General features: G+C 37.2%; 1 protein-coding gene across 1 annotated transcript in view; it reads right to left on the minus strand.

Annotated features, from left to right (window-relative positions):
- LOC117343028 (hemicentin-1-like) overlaps window positions 1-20236 on the minus strand; it is an 83914-nt gene that overhangs the window by 55938 nt on the left and 7740 nt on the right. The window contains exons 3-11 of the mRNA XM_033905356.1: window positions 15993-16115; window positions 12580-12751; window positions 8753-8977; window positions 8159-8331; window positions 7300-7517; window positions 6746-6867; window positions 5862-6045; window positions 2387-2478; window positions 1744-2010 (exon numbers count right to left, since the gene is read on the minus strand). Coding sequence (XP_033761247.1) covers window positions 1744-2010; window positions 2387-2478; window positions 5862-6045; window positions 6746-6867; window positions 7300-7517; window positions 8159-8331; window positions 8753-8977; window positions 12580-12751; window positions 15993-16115 — 1576 coding nt within the window. The remainder of the gene's footprint in view (window positions 1-1743; window positions 2011-2386; window positions 2479-5861; window positions 6046-6745; window positions 6868-7299; window positions 7518-8158; window positions 8332-8752; window positions 8978-12579; window positions 12752-15992; window positions 16116-20236) is intronic.

Raw genomic sequence — 20236 nt, forward strand, 5'->3', positions numbered from 1 at the left:
TCCCTTCCCCCAAGGATGTTTCTAACCAAATTGGGTTCAAATCCATTCAAATCTGTATGACTAGTAGTGATTTAAAGGAATTACCTCTATTTCCCCCTTTTGGGCCCCGCCCCTTTGGGGTCAGAGTCACTATTTACGCAAAATCTGTTCTTCTTCCCCCAAGGATGTTTCTGATTAAATTGGGTTCAAATCCAATCATAACTTTATGACTAGTAGCGATTTAAAGGAATTACCTCTATTTCCCCCTATTGGGCCCCACCCCTTTGGGGTCAGAGTCACCATTTATGCAATATCTGTTCCCCTTCCCCCAAGGATGTTTCTGACCAAATTGGGTTCAAATCCATTTATTACTTAATAACTAGTAGCGATTTAAAGGAATTACCTCTATTTCCCCTATTGGGCCCCGCCCCTTTGGCCCCTTTGGGGTCAGAGTCACCATTTATGCAAAATCTGTTCTTCTTCCCCCAAGGATGTTTCTGACCAAATTGGGTTCAAATCCATTCATAACTTTATGACTAGTAGCGATTCAAAGGAATTACCTCTATTTCACCTATTGGGCCCCGCCCCTTTGGCCCCTCGGGGGTCAGAGTCACCATTTATGCAAAATCTGTTCCCCTTCCACCAAGGATGTTTCTGACCAAATTGGGTTCAAATCCATTCATAATTTTATGACAAGTAGCGATTTAAAGGAATTACCTCTATTTCACCTATTGGGCCCCGCCCCTTTGGCCCCTCTGAGGTCAGAGCTACCATTTATGCAAAATCTGTTCCCCTTCCCCCAAGGATGTTTCTGACCAACTTGGGTTCAAATCCATTCAAATCTTTATGACTAGTAGCGATTTAAAGGAATTACCTCTATTTCACCTATTGGGCCCCGCCCCTTTGGCCCCTTTGGGGTCAGAGTCACCATTTATGCAAAATCTGTTCTTCTTCCCCCAAGGATGTTTCTGACCAAATTGGGTTCAAATCCATTCATAACTTTATGACTAGTAGTGATTCAAAGGAATTACCTCTATTTCACCTATTGGGCCCCGCCCTTTTGGCCCCTCTGGGGTCAGAGTCACCATTTATGCAAAATCTGTTCTTCTTCCCCCAAGGATGTTTCTGACCAAATTGGGTTCAAATCCATTCATAACTTTATGCCTAGTAGCGATTCAAAGGAATTACCTCCAGTTCCCCTATTGGGCCCCGTCCCTTTGGCCCCTCTGGGGTCAGAGCTACCATTTATGCAAAATCTGTTTCCCTTCCCCCAAGGATGTTTTTGACCAAATTGGGTTCAAATCCATTCATAACTTTATGACTAGTAGCGATTTAAAGGAATTACCTCTATTTCCCCTATTGGGCCCCGCCCCTTTGGCCCCTCGGGGGTCAGAGTCACCATTTATGCAAAATCTGTTCCCCTTCTGCCAAGGATGCTTCTGGCCAAATTTGGTCAAAATCCAAGAAGAACTTTTTGACAAGTAGCGATTTGAAGCAAATGTTGACGGACGACGGACGGACGGACGGACGACGGACGCTGCGCCATGACATAAGCTCACCGGACCTTCGGTCCAGGTAAGCTAAAAACAGCCAGATAGACAGTAAAATGACTGATGTATATACTCCATTCTCCTTGTAAATGAAAATGTTCATCAATTCAACTAGCATTAAACTTCATGTCACATCTCTTATATGACAACAAAATACCTGTACCTATACACAGATGTTTTTAAAGGAGATAATGTAACAGTTATATCCCCTTACCTATATATGTCAGAGTGGCCGTGACGGTATCCTCTCCTGCCAAATTTTCTGCCAAACACTGGTATTGACCCTGATCTCCCAGGAACATGTTAGCGAAGCTTATATAAGGACCATCAATATTGATTCTCTCGTTGGGAATCATTAGCTTATTGTCACGGAGCCAATAAAAGTTGGGAACAGGAAAGCCTTCAGCAGTACAGGTCAGGTTGACTGTCTGTCCGGTCTTAAAATTCTTCACAGCAGGAGTAACTACAGCCTTAGGTGGTACTGCAAACCAAATAATAATCTGTCATTAAAAGTTCAAAAAATTAGAAAAAAAAAGATTAAGAAATTTTACTTCAATCTAATTCCATCAATAAACTGTTAAATTCTGAATACAATGAATACAACTTCACCGACTTGTCGGTGGCACAGTGCCTTTCACCTATGTCGATTCTCAGATCAGACGTTAATAGGTACGGGGATCATTTGCCCGATTACATGGGTTTTCTCTGGGTAGTTTTTCACCCACTGTAAGACACCTCGCATACTTCCATCAGGGCCAACAATCTTGATTAATTTACGCTGATACAACTTGTTTCGCTATTGGTGTAAATTAAATAAGGTTTACATTTAACACTTATCTGAGTGATATGTCTAATACCTTGTACTCGAACATGAACAAGTGCCTCAGTGAATCCACCCTCATTGCCGGCCAGACACAGGTACCTTCCCTCATCCTCAATGCCAATGTTCCTGTAGAAGCAAGTAAATCAATACATGAAGAGCAACTTCATTTTCATTTTAGAAAGGATCAGACATCAAGTAGAGCCTATAATTAAGTCTATCAATACCAAGACTAGATTTTTTTCTGTACTTTTTTTGGGTTCTTTTTATTCTATTTATTTATTGTCTTTTAAAGCAAATGCTTAAACATTGATCAATGACACTTTCTCACTTGACGCAAGATATTATGCAATCCAAAATAACACTGATGTGTTCTGACACAAATCAAAATGAAAATTACTACATTTATGTGTATTTATATTACAACAGATTAAGTCCTGTATTCAAAGCTAGTACCAACAATGATTTATGAGGATATTGTTTTTGTATATTTTTCTAAGAGCTTCTATATATATCTTAAATATCATGCTCACTTACAAAACAAATCACCAAATTCCCACGACCCTAACAATGTAATCACACAGCAAAACAAGAGGCCCATGGGCCTTAACGGTCATCTGACAAACACTTACACTTACAGCAGGGACACACCCCTCAATCCAGCATTATTACCATAAATTATTTATCGCAGCCAGTTATGTTTTAGATCAAATTTGGTTTTTATCCATTTAGCTTGTCCAGGAAGAGCAGCATCATAAAGCAAAATTGTAGCCAAGTTCCCATTTTTGGGGCATGCCCCTCTGTCCCAATGGGTCAGACAAGACTCATTTATATCAATTAGGATTGCCTTTCCCCAATGATGTTTCATACTAAATATAGTTGTAATCAATTAAGGCATTAAGGAGGAATTGCATTTTAAAGAAATGTTTAACCTAAGCGCTCCTTTTGCCCCATCTTTTTTTCCCCAGGGGTCAAACCTGTCTCATTAAAAAATATGATTGCCGTCACCTTATGTTTCACATCAAATTAGGTTGTAATCCACCAAAAGGTTAGGGAGGATTAGGATTTAACAGCAAATATTCACCAAAGTTCCCCTTTTGGGGCCCTGCCCCTCAGGCCCCAGGGGTCACACTAGCCTCGTTTATATAAAATATGACCACCCTTCCCAAAGGATCTGTTTCACACCATATTTCATATTAATCCACCCAAGGGTTAGAGAGAAGTAGGATTTATAGCAAAAATTCACCAAAGTTCCCCTTTTGGGGCCCCGCCCCTCTGGCCCTAGGGGTCAAACCAGCCTCATTTATATAAAATATGATTGTCCTCCTCCAATGATGTTTCACACCAAATTTGGTAATAATTCACTATGGGGGTTAGGAGGAGTAGTATTTTAAAGCAAAATTTCATCAAAGTTCCCCATTTGGGGCCCTGCCCTTCTGGCCCCAGGGGCCACACCAGCCTAATTTATATAAAATATGACCGCCTTCCCCCAATGATGTTTCACACCATATCTTGTTGAAATCCACCAAAGGGTTAAGGAGGAGTAGGATTTTATAGCAAAATTTCATCAAAGTTCCCCTTTTGGGGCCCCGCCCCTCTGGCTCCAGGGGCCACACCAGCCTCATTTATATAAAATATGACCACCCTCCCCCAATGATGTTTCACACAATATCTGGTTGAAATCCACCAAAGGGTTAAGGAGGAGTAGGATTTTATAGCAAAATTTCATCAAAGTTCCCTTTTTTGGGCCCGTCACTCTGGCCCCAGGGCTCACACCAGCCTCATTTATATAAAATATGACCACCCTCCCCCAATGATGTTTCACACCAAATTTAGTTGTAATCCACCAAAGGGTAAAGGAGGAGTAGGATTTTATAGCAAATATCCACCAAAGTTCCCTATTTAGGGCCCGCGCGGCCCCTCTGGCCCTAGGGGTCAGACCAGCCTCGTTTATATAAAATATGATTGTCCTCCTCCAACGATGTTCCACACCAAATTTTGTAATAATCTACTTTTGGGTTTTGGAGGAGTAGTATTTTAAAGCAAAATTTCATCAAAGTTCCCCTTTTAGGGCCCCGTATCTCTGGCCCCAGGGGTCACACTAGCCTCATTTATATAAAATATGACCACCCTCCCCAAATGATTTTTCACAACATATCTCGTTGATATCTACTAAAGGGTTAAGGAGGAGTAGGATTTTACAGCAAAATTTCATAAAAGTTCCCCTTTTGGGGCCCCGCCCCTTAGGCCCCAGGGGTCACACTAGCCTCATTTATATAAAATATGACCGCCCTCCCCAAATGATGTTTCACACAATATCTGGTTGAAATCCACTAAAGGGTTAAGGAGGAGTAGGATTTTATAGCAAAATTTCATCAAAGTTCCCCTTTTGGGGCCCCGCCCCTCAGGCCCCAGGGGTCACACTAGCCTCATTTATATAAAATATGACCGCCCTCCCCAAATGATGTTTCACAACATATCTGGTTGAAATCCACTAAAGGGTTAAGGAGGAGTAGGATTTTATAGCAAAATTTTATCAAAGTTCCCCTTTTGGGGCCCCGCCCCTCAGGCCCTAGGGGTCACATCAGCTTCATTTATATAAAATATGATCACCCTCCCCAAATGATGTTTCACACAATATCTGGTTGAAATCCACCAAAGGGTTAAGGAGGAGTAGGATTTTATAGCAAAATTTCATCAAAGTTCCCCTTTTGGGGCCCCGCCCCTCAGGCCCAAGGGGTCACACCAGCCTCATTTATATAAAATATGATCACCCTCCCCAAATGATGTTTCACACAATATCTGGTTGAAATCCACCAAAGGGTTAAGGAGGAGTAGGATTTTATAGCAAAATTTCATCAAAGTTCCCCTTTTGGGGCCCCGCCCCTCAGGCCCCAGGAGTCACACCAGCCTCATTTATATAAAATATGATCACCCTCCCCAAATGATGTTTCACACAATATCTGGTTGAAATCCACCAAAGGGTTAAGGAGGAGTAGGATTTCATAGCAAAATTTCATCAAAGTTCCCCTTTTGGGGCCCCGCCCCTCAGGCCCCAGGAGTCACACCAACTTCATTTATATAAAATATGACCGCCCTCCCCCAATGATGTTTCACACCAAATTTAGTTGTAATCCACCCAAGGGTAAAGGAGGAGTAGGATTTTTTAGCAATATTCACCTAAGTTCCCTTTTCGGCGCCCCGCCCTTCTGGCCCCAGGGGTCAGACCAGCCTCATTTATATAAAATATGATTGCCCTCCCCCAATGATGCTTCAAACCAAATTTGGAAGTAATCCACCCAAGCGTTAAGGAGGAGTAGCGTTTTGAAAGAAAAAGTTTACGGACGGCGCACGGCGCACGGCGCACGACGACGGACGAAGCACGATGACTATAGGTCATCCTGACCCTTTGGGTCAGATGACCTAATAAAAGAGATTAAATCTCATGTAAGAGTTTTATAAACATGATTTTGTAGTGAATATTATTTGTGAAGCAACAATATACGATTTACCTGATCAAGAGTGATCCGTTATTAAATATCTGGTATTTATTGCTGTTGGAAAGAAACTCAACAGAGTTGGGTTGGTACCAGCTGATATTATACTCCACAGTACTCTGTACCAGGCAATGGAGTATGGCATCCTGTCCAGGCAACACAGAACTGTTCCTCATCGCATCAATCACAGGCGGTGGCTCTGATGTAAAACATTAATTCAAATTGTGATTTAAAACATTAATTCATATTGTGATGTAAAACATTTATTCATATTGTATATATCGGATTTCTTTAATTTCATAGTATTTCATTTTATTTTAAAATTTAAATGACGATGATCTCCACCTTGACCAATTACTGTAGGGTTACCTCTACTTATTGGAAAACTTATGGTAACATCTCTCTGCTTGAATTGCCAACTTTTCAAACATACCATGCTAGAGATTGTGCAAGTTCAAATCTAGACCTCCTTTTGACAAACTGAAAAGGACTAAAAGCTATATATTTGAAGCTGCACTTTCTTCTGAACAAAATTTTCAAATTAACACAAATTTTCAAAATCATAAAGAATAACACAGTTTTACAGATGACCTATTCGTTATATCTATATACTTAAGCTGATCCTTGTTCTGGTCCAGGACAATTCTGGACTGATTTTAAAAATAATAAAATATAAAGTTTTACAAAAGTTTCATATATATTTGGAGTTGCTCCTTCTTCTGTACTGATCTGGACTATTTTTCAAACTTCTAAAAATTGAAGGAGAAAATGGGGAATCAGCAAATATGGCTCTCGTGATTGGTTACTTTAAGACTTACCTTATCATATGTCACATAGGATTATGTAGGAATAAAGTTCATCATAAATTTCAGACCTAGTCTCCAGAAAACAATACATACCACTGACATCAAGATATGTGGTGCTTGCATTCCAGCCAGCCAAGTTAGTAGCATTACAAGTATAGCTCCCCTCCGAGTTACCATCCACATACGGTAACTCCAGCACCACGTTACTCGACTCCCTGTAAATCATAATATTAACACTGGTGCCAATGCTTCCCATCATTTCTTTATGAAACGCAAAATAGGAAAATTCAGTCTTTGAAGAACCTACCGAACCTGCCTCTATGTGCAATGAAATCGTAATATAATCTGGTAGAAATCCTGACAATTTTGCTAATATGTAGAAGAGAAACATAATCATAATAGATTTTCACTCATGTAAGAGCTGCATTGAATGTGAAATATAACTATTTCTCAACATTACAAGCATATAAATAATAATTACATGATAATAATTAATGAAAAGTTCGGTTCTTCAATAAGTGTCCATATATCATGGTGAAATTGTAGGTCACAACAATCAATTTTTGATGCAGTAAACATTCTGTTCCTAAAATGTTCTTTATGCTTATGTAAAAATCAAAAATTATCTTTGTGCTACAGTACTTTACCTGTAAAAGAGGGCATTCCCAATAGGCTGATTTCCCCTACTCCACTGGACATTATACTGTATAGGACTCTGTACTGAACACGTGATATAGGCTGTGGCATCGTAAAAGCCACGAGTGACTGGTGGCATGTATACGTTAGGACGGGGTGGAGGGACAGGACTGATGGCTGTGGGGGTCAACCGGTACATCGGGTTCCTTTTGTCATCTATTCCACTAAGCTAGAAAACAAAAAGTTAAAAGATAAAGTTGTGCACATGAGAAACTACCTACTGCAGTGTTGAGTGGTATCCAACATACATTGCCTAGGGATAGCATCAAGTTTTAGTGTCAAGTTCTTAACGCACAATGCCAAATATCAAGGTCACAGTTGCATAGAGATATGTAGATCATTGAAAATGATTCTGTTTAATAATGACCTGGCTGAGCTTATCAGAAATGTTTTGGATGTAGGAATGGTGAATGATTAAATGTAAGAAAAAGAAATATTTTCCCCGACTTAAATATCAGAACTCTTATTGATGTAGGAAGGGGTTGATTTTCTCTGAATTAAGGGAGCTGTTCTGGGTATGTAAGAAGAGGCTGATGATTCACCTTGACAGAAAAGGAATAATTTGGTTTAGTTTATTTGGTTTATTTAGTTTATCGTCCTATTAACAGCCAGGGTCATTTAAGGACGTGCCAGGTTTTTGAGGCGGAGGAAAGCCGGAGTACCTGGAGAAAAAACCACCGACCTACGGTCAGTACCAGGCAACTGCCCCACGTGGGTTTCGAACTCGCAACCCAGAGGTAGAGGGCAAGTGATAAAATGTCGGAACATCTCAAAAAGGAATAAAGAACACTTACTCTAACATAGAAGAACTGTTTTGGAGGCAGGAATGGGCTTAGTAAGTGTGTAAATGTATGGCCTGTCCTGATCTTGTACAAGGTCCTGAATTTTCAGGATGTTTCCTTGGAGATCGATCAGCTCCAGTCTGTTGAAGCGTCCGGGAGCTTCGAGGCTACTAGCATTGATTACCATAAATGTTGGCACACCTGAATAAAAACAACTTTTATATCAATACATAAACACAAATAATCTTACTGTTAAAAATTCTAATCAGATCAAAGAGTAAAAAAACAGAATTTTTAAACAGATTAAAGTCTAGAACATTTCTTTGTATATCTAGTATACAAAATCAGAATGCATAAAGATATTTGACACACCTTCTGTGAATCAGACATAATTATCACCATAACTAATGCTTTCAAGTTAGAATGATTAAAACATCCAACTTAGCACATATCCAATATATAAGAAAATAGGGCATAATCATAAGTACATATAAGGCACATACATGGGGTTAAAAATGTATACACTTATAAGCAGATTAAAGGCGAAAAAAAAGAAAGAAGAAATAAACCATTCAACCACAATTCAACATTTCATGGTCAACATGTACAGTTTGATACAAACCTCCCAGAGGCCGTAGTTCCGTTTCAGCAATCTCGTTTGTAGGGAAGCGGGAAAAGCCTGAGACAAAATCTGTGGTACTGAGACCAGTAACACGAATGGTGTGGGCACTGTTACTTGCTATGAAAAGCTTCCACTGTCCAGCAGTAGGCGCCTTGACATTTACAACCTTGGCATTCCTCAGATCCAATAGATCATTCAGGCCAGAAAACACTGTCAACTTTCGATCTGGTAACAAATAAAATTTCAAAGTCATTGAAAGAATAACCAACATACCATCTATCAAATGCAACATAGAACAGGTCATTGACTCCTGTTTTTAACACTTAATTGGTTGCCTTTCCTTGAAATTTCAAGACAGAGTGATTTAAACAAACTTTAACATAGCTATTACATAGTTTAAAGTATAAATTACCTGCATAAACCTTTTTCAACTCTTGGAAGTCACCTTAAGATGTTTGAAATAACGATCAGTCATAGAAAGCAATTATCAATTATAGAAAACAATGATCAGACATAGAAAACAATGATCAGTCATAGAAAACAATGATCAAATAGTCATAGGCAATTGTTCCCCTCTCTGTACAGTATATTAAGGTTGTTATCAGGCATTACATTTGACATCAATGTAATGGTTATCCAAACATGATACTACTGATTAATACAAATATTCCTTCACATTTAATGCTTTCACGTTCTCTAAAGACTCGTCAGTCAGGTGGATTTTTATACTGTTATGTAAACATGGAGATGCGGTGCCCCGGAGGCTGTCAATATCAGTGGATACTGTAGGTAGTGCACCTGTCCCTTGAATTCTGCTTCACTTGTGCTATCTCTGTATCTGACATATCCTGTAGCACTTCACAAGATTCAAGTGCCTATTTCACATGTCAGGATTTTAACAAGATACAAAATGGTTGTAAAAACCACATATCAAATAACAGTTTTAGAATTTTATTCTGGAATGTATTGTTGATATACTATATACTTACTCTACAGATATATATCATGCATTAATAATATTTTATGGGAGACCACAACTTTATTTCTACCACAGTACACCATTGAGAACTATGGGAAACCATAACGTCACCTTTTAAATTTGTCATACACTTAACCATAACCTTACCTTTGCCATACACTTAACCATAACCTTACCTTTGCCATACACATAACCTTACCTTTGCCATACACTTAACCATAACCTTACCTTTGCCATACACATAACCTTACCTTTGCCATACACTTAACCATAACCTTACCTTTGCCATACACTTAACCATAACCTTACCGTTGCCATACACTTAACCATAACCTTACCGTTGCCATACACTTAACCATCACCTCACCGTTGCCATACACTTAACCATCACCTCACCGTTGCCATACACTTAACCATAACCTCACCGTTGCCATACACTTAACCATAACCTTACCGTTGCCATACACTTAACCATAACCTTACCGTTGCCATACACTTAACCATAACCTCACCGTTGCCATACACTTAACCATAACCTTACCTTTGCCATACACTTAACCATAACCTTACCTTTGTCATACACTTAACCATAACCTTACCTTTGTCATACACTTAACCATAACCTTACCTTTGCCATACACTTAACCATATATAACCTTACCTTTTATATCGCTCACCTTTGCCACACACTTTAGCAATTTCAAATAATTTTACAGACGAAGGTACATGGAATAAATTAACATGTAGAGCTTTAATTAGTTTTCTCTTACAGGTGTAAGCCATTGAATATGAAAGACCCAGAGAAAAATCAGAAGAATGAGACAAGTTGGTTTACATAATCATGTACCACAATACTTGCATTTCTCATTACCTATTCAACCTTCATGTCATAATGTTTTTAAAAAAAATTGTAAGAAACTTGTTGATCTAATGTTTTAAAAAAGAAGTAAAGAGTTGTTTTGTTCACAAAAACATACATCTGTCTTCTCACATATAAGGCATTGAATATTTTTGCACTCAATTGTCCTTTGACCTGAAAAAGAAGGTCGCAATGACTCGATCATAGTTCACCACATTTTGCCTTTGGGTGATGAATATATCTTTGAAGTTTTAAGATATTTTGAACACCTTAAAAGTTATGCCCCTAACAAGACTCTATTAGATCAACAAAGAAATTATTAAAAGCAGCAGAAGTATTAATGATACAAGTGGTCTCAAAGTAATGTAATGACCAAACAACAGAGCACATCGTCTGTGAGTGAAAAAGGTATACAGTAACTTTTATTAAGGGTTCTTAAGCATTTTTAAAGATATCGCCTGGACACGTAAACTACTGATAAAATTTGAATTTGACCTTTGACCTTGATGTCAATGGTCACAGTAACCTAACAGCAGTACAGTGCATTGTACATTGCCTTCAAGTGATGCAAGTATACTCAAAGTTTTGTCAAGATATCTTAATGGTTTAGAAGTTATGTTCTGAACAAAATATGCACTTATTTGACATTTGACTTTCAGGTCAAGGTCGCAATGATCCAATGACACAGTTCTGCATTTCGTCAGTGGGTGATGAAGATGTGTATAGAGCAACTTTCATTAAGATATCTTTAATGGTTTAAAACTTATTGCACGGAGAAGAAATAATTGGGAAAATTCACACTCATTTGACCTTTGACCTTCACTAACCTTCACTGCACTGCCAACGGCTTTAGGTGATGCAAATATACTGCAATACAATGTTCTAATTTGTTCATAAGGGAGACATATTCAGTAAATGTTTTTCTTGATGATGCTATTAAAATGGACTTGAAACAGGAAACGTTGTTTTAAGTTGATCAATTGTCTTATCAAAATGTAAATACTCATCATTTGGGAATGTTCTGATCCTTGACAATATTTAAGACAGCAATTCAGCAAAATGAAATATTAAAGGAAATGTTAGTAAATCAAATAAGATATGGTTTGCAGTAACTACACCAGCAAATAACACTTTGTAAAACAAATGTAAATTAGTCAATTCCACAACCAATTACCAGACACCAAGTTAATGTTTATATATGTATATATATATAGGGTGTTCCATCAAGTGTACATGTGTGTGAAGTAATGGTATAAAAAACCAATTCACCAGGATCTATACTCTAAAACGAAAACAAAAATAGCATATAGAGTAGATTGAAATAAGTCTAGTGAGATAGTCAAGTAAAAGACCAAATATAACATTTGATAAAATATTTTCTTGTTACCCACGCATCTTGGCTAAAGAGCGATGGAGAGCACCCATGCACATGGGCAACATGTTCAGGTCCACCACTGTAGATAAAAATAATGTTGTAACTTCTCTGTATAACTGATTGTTTCAATTCAGCAATCGAGCAATTTTCTGGAACATGAACACAAATATACACCAACTCTAAATACTGTACCAAACTGTTTTTCCTGGGCATTTTTATAGTTTCCCCTTAAAGACGAGAGGCCCATTAGGCCTGTACTGCTTACCTGTTATTCATCAAGTTTATGAAGGTGGTGCATCCCACACCTAGATATTCAACAACCGTGGCTAAACATTTGCATGGTTATACATGTAGTTGTACAAAAATCACAAATACTTTCCCTTTATGGGATCCTCTTTTGCTCTATTGCCTTACAGGGTCCCATCCCTCTGTCCTAAATAGGGGACAAGACCTTCACTTTAATCAAATGTGACTCCCCTTAACTTAAGGATGCAGACCGAATTTTACAGCAGTTCTCTTATTTGAACAGAAATCCGATGGACCATGACTGGACTATAGTTGGTGGCTATGGATACTGCATGATTCATACTAACTTATAGCCTATAACTACCTACCATCAGGTCCCCGAAGTTCTATTTCTGGTGTCTCCCCACTGACTGATACTGTAATCTCTTGTAGTTTGGAGTCAATTGGCAATTCATACATCTGTGCTGTGGCTTCAGGAACATCTATGGACATCAGGTTAACCTTACGCGCCTGCACTGCCACTTTCACAAAGTTCAGCACCTTTGAAAGGGATGAACAAATAAGTACAGTTATTATAGTAATCAAATCTGGATGAACTAGAACAGTGACAGGTCAGCAAGGGACCCATATTGTGGCAATATGTCCCCAATAATCATCATAAGACATCTGCCTGTATAGCTGAAGTTGACATTTGACATTTGGACTTCAAAAACAATATCTAGAAGCAAAATATACATTTCTCATTTATTATGATGTGATTCTTATTTCCCCTCCACCTCCATATTTGCTGTGCTAACAGAAATGTAAATACTGGTGTAATCTTCATTTGTTTGTTTTGATTTGTTTTATTTCAAACTCCATCATCAAGAGCCAGGGTCATAGTCATAGATCCACTTTGTCTTTGACCTTTGGACCGTAAATACCTTGATTTTAATTCAGCAAGGGGCTGCGATAGCTTAGTTGGTTAGAGTGTCAGCCACATAACCTCAGGTGAAGATCCAAGGGAGTTGTTCGATACCATTTGATCCTTTGTTTAATCCTGACCAACAATGCTTCAAAATGTCATAACAAGTGGCATTGCCCTTTTACCCAGTGACCTTGAATTTGACATTTAATTTGGTCCAATGATCTTTATCTTTGGTCATTTGAGTCCTGATTTAATTCTGAACATCTTTGCTTCATCATGTCATGACAAAATATTCATCAAAGTTTAACCTAGACCTTTCACTCAGTGATCTTGACCTTTAGTGAAAAGTTGACTCCATCTTTCATTCTATCCCACATTTCTTCGAAGCGTCATAACAAAATGTTTATCACTTAAAAGATATTATTAAACCTTGACAAAATTCGACCTTGACCTTTGATCATGTGACCTTGACCATTGGTAAGTAGAGTCCTTGTTTAATTTTGAACAACTTTGCTTCATAATGTCATAACAAAATTTTCATCAGTGACAAAAATGCCAAATTTGACCTTAACCATTGAACCTGATGACCTGGACCTTTGACCTTGACATTTTACCTGAGTGTGTACTGAAATGAACATCTTGACAAAGTTTCATGTGAATTGATAAATAAATACTAAAGTTACATGCAGCCAGGAGTAAAACTTGTGGGCAGAAGGACAGGCAGACAATGATTACTATGGGGCACCCATATCTTCAATACAGGGCCTAATCATAACATTTCATGGCTGATATAACCTCTATAATAAAACATTAAACTTTATATATATGTCATGCAATGTGCATTGTTCTACAGTTACTATACTAGTACTATGCAAATGAGTCCTTCATAAGTTACAAATATCTTTCTGTTGTATTTTTCATTTTACAAACACCACAATAACATTGTTGATTACTAAGAATCTATTACAATGCATTTATTTTATATTCAATATTTCAGAATAAACCAAAACCTTTAATAATACTTTTTATCATATAAACTTGATGCTTATATCAGAACACACCTGAGCTAATTCACTAAGTATGATTGGGGCTCTGCGTTTCTCTCGCTGACCATCTTGTACCTTATAATTTGAAGCCAAAGGCAAATGTATATCAAGTAGTAACAATGGAAAAGTAAAATGTTATGTAAGCTTTAATATATATATATAAGCATGATGCAAGTTCCTTTTAATATTCTAATCTACAATCCAATCTCAGATTTAATAAATTCAAGCAGTTTTTCAATTAAATATTTAGAAGGTTATCCATTTTATCACCCCCTATCAACTCTGAATCTTGACAACAAATATCAGGTCTGGTCTGCAGAAAACCGTTTGCGCTTATATAGACACAAATTGCTCGAAGGTTACAAAGTACATTTTGTTTATAACAACAGAGAGGAAGAAACATGGATTTTTTTCTCAACAAACATTCATTTAATGGAAAAAGATCTAAAATGTTTTATCTATCGCTGTGAGGTTTTTTAGAGTAAGGATCAGTATGCATTAGACATTACATTTCACCTTTAACAAGAGGCCCAGGGGCCTTATAACGATCACATGTCAGATATTTATCCAGTGTTTTGTTACTGCCATTTTACAGCCACCTGTGGGATGCAGCAGACCAAATTTGATCCCAATCCCTTCATCCATACAGAAGTAAAACTTCAATAATTCCCCTATGGGCCCCACCCCTGCACTCCTCTCCTATAGAGCCAATCAAAATCCATTAAGTCACTATAAATTCTTGTATACAGACAAAAAAGGACAATCAAATTTGGTTAAAAACTGGACAATCAGAGGTAATGACATCATTCAAGATTGTATAATTATACATTGATTTCAAAAAAAGTTCTCAAACAAGACGAAGGTAGAATCTCTATTTGAGGGACTTCATTAATATCCGAGGCTTGATTCATCCCACCAAATGCTTGTTTGGCTAATGCGCATAACATTACATAAACATAGATAATTTTCTATCTACTTCCCATTTGATGAACAACTTCTTGTTTTCAAGTAGACCACTCATAATTGATTAGATATGACGGTAAAACTCTCAACGATAACTTCCCCAATATTAAGTCACATAATTTGGAATAAATTATAGCCATCATTGATATCAACATACATATTTTTGCGTACTATGGTTCCATTTTAACAGGTGGTCTCATGAATTTTACACTGACTGATAAACGTATGTAACTGCTAAAACATTTCTGTACGGTCAATGGAACAAATTTGTGATAAATCAGATTATCACAAGAAGCCATGAAATGTTATCAACAGTAATAATGATAACATTCTTTTGGGAGATATGAGGAACACTATTAGCATCCACTTCCTGTACGCTGTAACAACGGGTTTCAGATAAAGCATGTAGTCCCAGGGAAAAGGAATTACACAGCGTAGTGTAGGTGGCAAATGTCAATGACCTGCATCAACTCGTCAGCATTTTATAAAAATGTATACCACATCACTAGGAAAAGTACTGTTGACATTGGAAGGATATAAAATAACCCTATGGCTTGATTACCTTACAGATGTAACTATATAGGCTAAAAAAAACACTACAGGATTTCCATAATGATCTATCTACCAAATTCAGTTTCTATAATATTTCATACCGTACTTCAATATGCTTTCTGAGAAACTGAGAGAATGGAACTGTAAAATACTGATGTGGAGACTGACATCAACAGAAAAATAACACTTTCCTTCCATTCTTTTTGAGAATAACAAGAAACATGGATTTCAAAACTATACCGCCTTCATGTACATAGATACATACTTGCTGTATAATGAGGTTATTGCATTTCTGAAAGAAGAAATAGTTTACCTGGTTAACTTGATTTTTACGGAGTAAGAAGACTTGTCCAGAGCTTGTTGAGGCAATTTTCTCATAAGCTTTGTAACCCTCATGTGTAGGATCGCCACAGTCACCGGTCAAAACAAATACAACCTGTAAACAAAACAGCAGGGTTAGTGAAAAATGTATAGGTCATTAAAACCACTACAGGGTAAAATGGAAACTGTACAGATCTACTTCAGGGTCAGGTATAACTTTACAGGTCATTAAAACTACTGCAGTATGAGTAAAAACTGTTGAGGTCATTAAAAGTCATTAAAACTACCGCTGGGTCAGGTTAAACTGTTGAGGTCATTAAACTACAGCAAGGTGAAGTAAAACTTTTGAGGTAATTAAAACTACTGCAGGGTAAGGTTAAACTGTTCAGGTGATTAATCCACTGAAGAGTAATTGGTAAAACTCAACAGGTCATTTAAACTACTGCAGCATGAGATAAAACTGTATATATCATTAAAACTACCTCAGGGTGAAGGGAAATAGTATGGGTTATTTAAACTACTACAGTATGAGATAAAACTGTATATATCATTAAAACTACCTCAGGGTGAGGGGAAATAGTATGGGTTATTTAAACTACTGCAGTATGAGATAAAACTGTATATATCATTAAAACTACCTCAGGGTGAGGGGAAATCGTATGGGTTATTTAAACTCCTGCAGGATGAAATCATCAAACAGTGCAATACAATGTTGTTTATTTCTGTAAAATGCAGTTAATATATCCTGAAACAATTATTATAAAACAAGAGATGCTTAAAAGATTATTTTTACAACAGTTTTTTCTTTGTATTTATTTTATTTTTGCAAGAATTGTTTTACATATTACATAATAATGAGAATTACAATAGTTATAATACGCTAAGATATATTGTCATGGGATACAGACCACAGAGCAGGTGATTAGGACCACCCCTACCTAATTACAGTAACAAGTTCTCTGGCTGCAGTACACAATGGTACATAATCTAAATTACATACTACATGTACATCTCAAAAGATGTCTTACAGTGGTATATGTTTTTTTAATTAAATAACATCTTGTAATTTTTTATCCTTTCTTTTTAAAACTATTTCTTTCCAATAATTTCCAAATATCTAGTATTTCATTCAATTGGCAATGGTACGTATCATCTGATACCACTACTTAAGATGTTTATCAACAGACAGCTCGAAATTCTATACATGATAAATGCCCAGGAGGAGCAGTATATATAATATGCGTTAGAATTGTCTGAGCAACCAACTTTTTTCTCGATTCAAATAAAAGTTAACTGAATATGGCCTGCAAGCAGTCAGACTTTCATTAGAGGAATCTGGAACACATTTAACATAGCCATGGGTGGCCATAATACTACAAACAAATATTATCCAAATGATAACACCAGTCAGCATTCATATCATTAATTCTACAAATCTAACTGGCTTTGCCAACATTCTATATTTCAATTTTCCCCAAAAACTGTCAACGTCTGCATTTTCTGAGTATTAAGCATAATAGCAGCTGATAAAACACACCCTATTTTATTGCCCTATGTTCATAACAACTACAACTTCACTTTACATAAATTCCCATACACTTAATAGTGACTTATTACATAATCAAATAAGACAAACTCTCTGGAGACTCTTGAATGAAAAATAAACACATCTAGCGTCAATTTGTCCATAATAAATGTAAACTTATGTGGTTCCAACCACATGCCCCAGTCTAGTTTGGAATATTCTCTGAACTGTGATAACCAGCCTGCCTATCCAAATTACGAATGTCTATATAGAGATCCTGGGTCACCTACCCCCAATATGTAGTGGTACAAAAAACTAGTGCTGTTTCTTCATTAGAAATACATACTACAACACAAAATAAACAACTACAGCCAAGTTTTACCATACCTCATTGGACTGGGTGTCACAACAGTTGAATAAATTTGATTCTGTAAAACGATGTTTAATTTTAAAAATAACTCAATTTCCCTGAACAATTTGTGCACATGCACTTTATGGTTTACCGGTGGAAAAAGACTTAAGAGTTCATTATGCATTACAACAAGTCATACTCTTGGTGTTTGGTAACTGAACAGATCTTGTGTTTCTGAATAATGTATAAGTATCATCTTTTATTTGAAATAGATGAATGTTACTATTACTAGAATGTATTAACAAAACAGAATAACAAACGGGTACCAGTCATTGATATTGGCGATAAATAAACTAGACAATGTCTGTAAGATATGAATGCCCCCTACTCCTCTAAACATGCAATACCAATGCCTCCAGTGCAGAAGGGGGTCTAAGGTTACTTTGATCCTTTAACCTTGACCGCTGACCATGGCCACTAGAATGTGATATCATGCAGTGTAGACCTTTATGTTAACCATATACAGTGGAACTTCGTTAACTCGAACTCGGATAACTCGAATACCCCGCTTAACTCGAAGTACCTCGCCGGTCCCGGCCGAATTCTCTCTTTATCTTAGTAAAAAAAACTCGGAAAATTCGAATTCGGATAACTCGAAAAACTCGGATAATACGAAGTAAACATTTGGTCCCAACAATAAAAATCCTACTTGAAATGTTCGAATAACTCGAAGTATAATTTTCGTCGATCGGTGGCAAACGCCGACATTTTTTAAGAGCTAAATTCCGTTTGTAATACTGAACATATCGGCACTACTAACCTACATGCTATTATAAGTGTTTCATAAATTCATAAAAGAAATTGTCGGTTGAATCTTATAACAACAAGTCTTGGTGATAAAAAGTACTGCTTTACTTACATCAGGTAATTTCCCAAGGCGGTCGCGGATATCAGTACACACGATAGTCAACAACTCATCTACCCGTTCGCTCAAGCGGAACTAATCTCTGACACACCTGTAGATCTACCCGGCTGATGTTTTTACAGGTGTAGGAATGACACAGTCACCGGCGCCTATTAAATCTTTAAACTGCTGAAACAATAGCGTAATTACTGCCGAGGTGTTCAGAGTACAACTGTAACGGTCAGTGCTGTCTATTAAATCGGATAAAACGCCAACTCAGTTACAGTAACATTTTATACGCACATGCGCAGCCCAACTTCCGGTGCTAATACACATGGAAATGGCGTGGTTATCAATAAAAAGTAAGTAGGCCGATCAAACAGTATTTTATATATGTCCAATAAAAGGTAATGGTTCTGTTACGTTTTGTATGCAATCTGTGTTAAACTTAAACGGTTATTTGTTTTGACATTAATAACTTGTTATTTTGTGTCAAATTCCGTTTTATCGTTTACCTTTTGCAAACATGACTTGCACATCAGATCGTTATTGAAGTGACTAAGTGAAAGAAACTTTATCGTGACTGTATATCGGCAAAACTACACCAAATTACAAGTGACATAACGAAACATAACATATATATTTACATGTATTGACCAGTCTTCACACTAAACTGATGAGCGACAGAGCGAAGTTATAATGATTATATAATGTTGACAAATATTGACCAAACTTTTCACCAAAAACGATAACTCGCTTAATTCATGGTCCCGTCGACTTCGAGTTAACGAAGTTCCACTGTACATAACAAGAGGGACTCACCTGGATATGGCAGTAAATATGGAGAAACACTTTGCATTATAGAAGGATTTTGAAGAATTTGCTATGTTTCCCCTATATTGGAGCCTTAGCCCTCAGGGCCCTTGGGGCAGACCCACAGCTTTAACAACATTGGTTCCCTTTCATCTAAGGATGCTCCATACCAAACTTGGTTGAAATCTGTTCATGACAAGTCAAGTTGATGGGTGACAGACGCTGCCCCACAATGGGGACTGTATATTTATCAGGTAATTACTGGATTTCATGTCCTTGCATAAATATTCCAGATTATGAAAATTTTGATGACTTCATTAACAAGAGATCCCAGAGGGATCTTGGCGCCCACCATTGAATGATCTTCATAGGTTCCATGTCAGATTGATCTTTTCTCTACTTTTCCCTTCATTTTACTAATCTGTGCAAATTGAGACATCCCTCCAGTACTTTTCAAACAAGGGAATCCTAGCTATATAAGAAATTTGAGATTTAACAATAATGGCTGTTTGTTTGCCAGGTTGTTTTCAGGACAGACTGGTCCAAAAATGCAATACAAGGGACCAAGGGGAACCTACTTATGAAATTTGAGAAAGATCCATTCAGTACTTTGAGAAATAGAGATAACAAACTTCAATTGTA

This window comes from Pecten maximus, chromosome 2 (genome assembly GCF_902652985.1).
Source record: "Pecten maximus chromosome 2, xPecMax1.1, whole genome shotgun sequence".
NCBI lineage: Eukaryota > Metazoa > Mollusca > Bivalvia > Pectinida > Pectinidae > Pecten > Pecten maximus.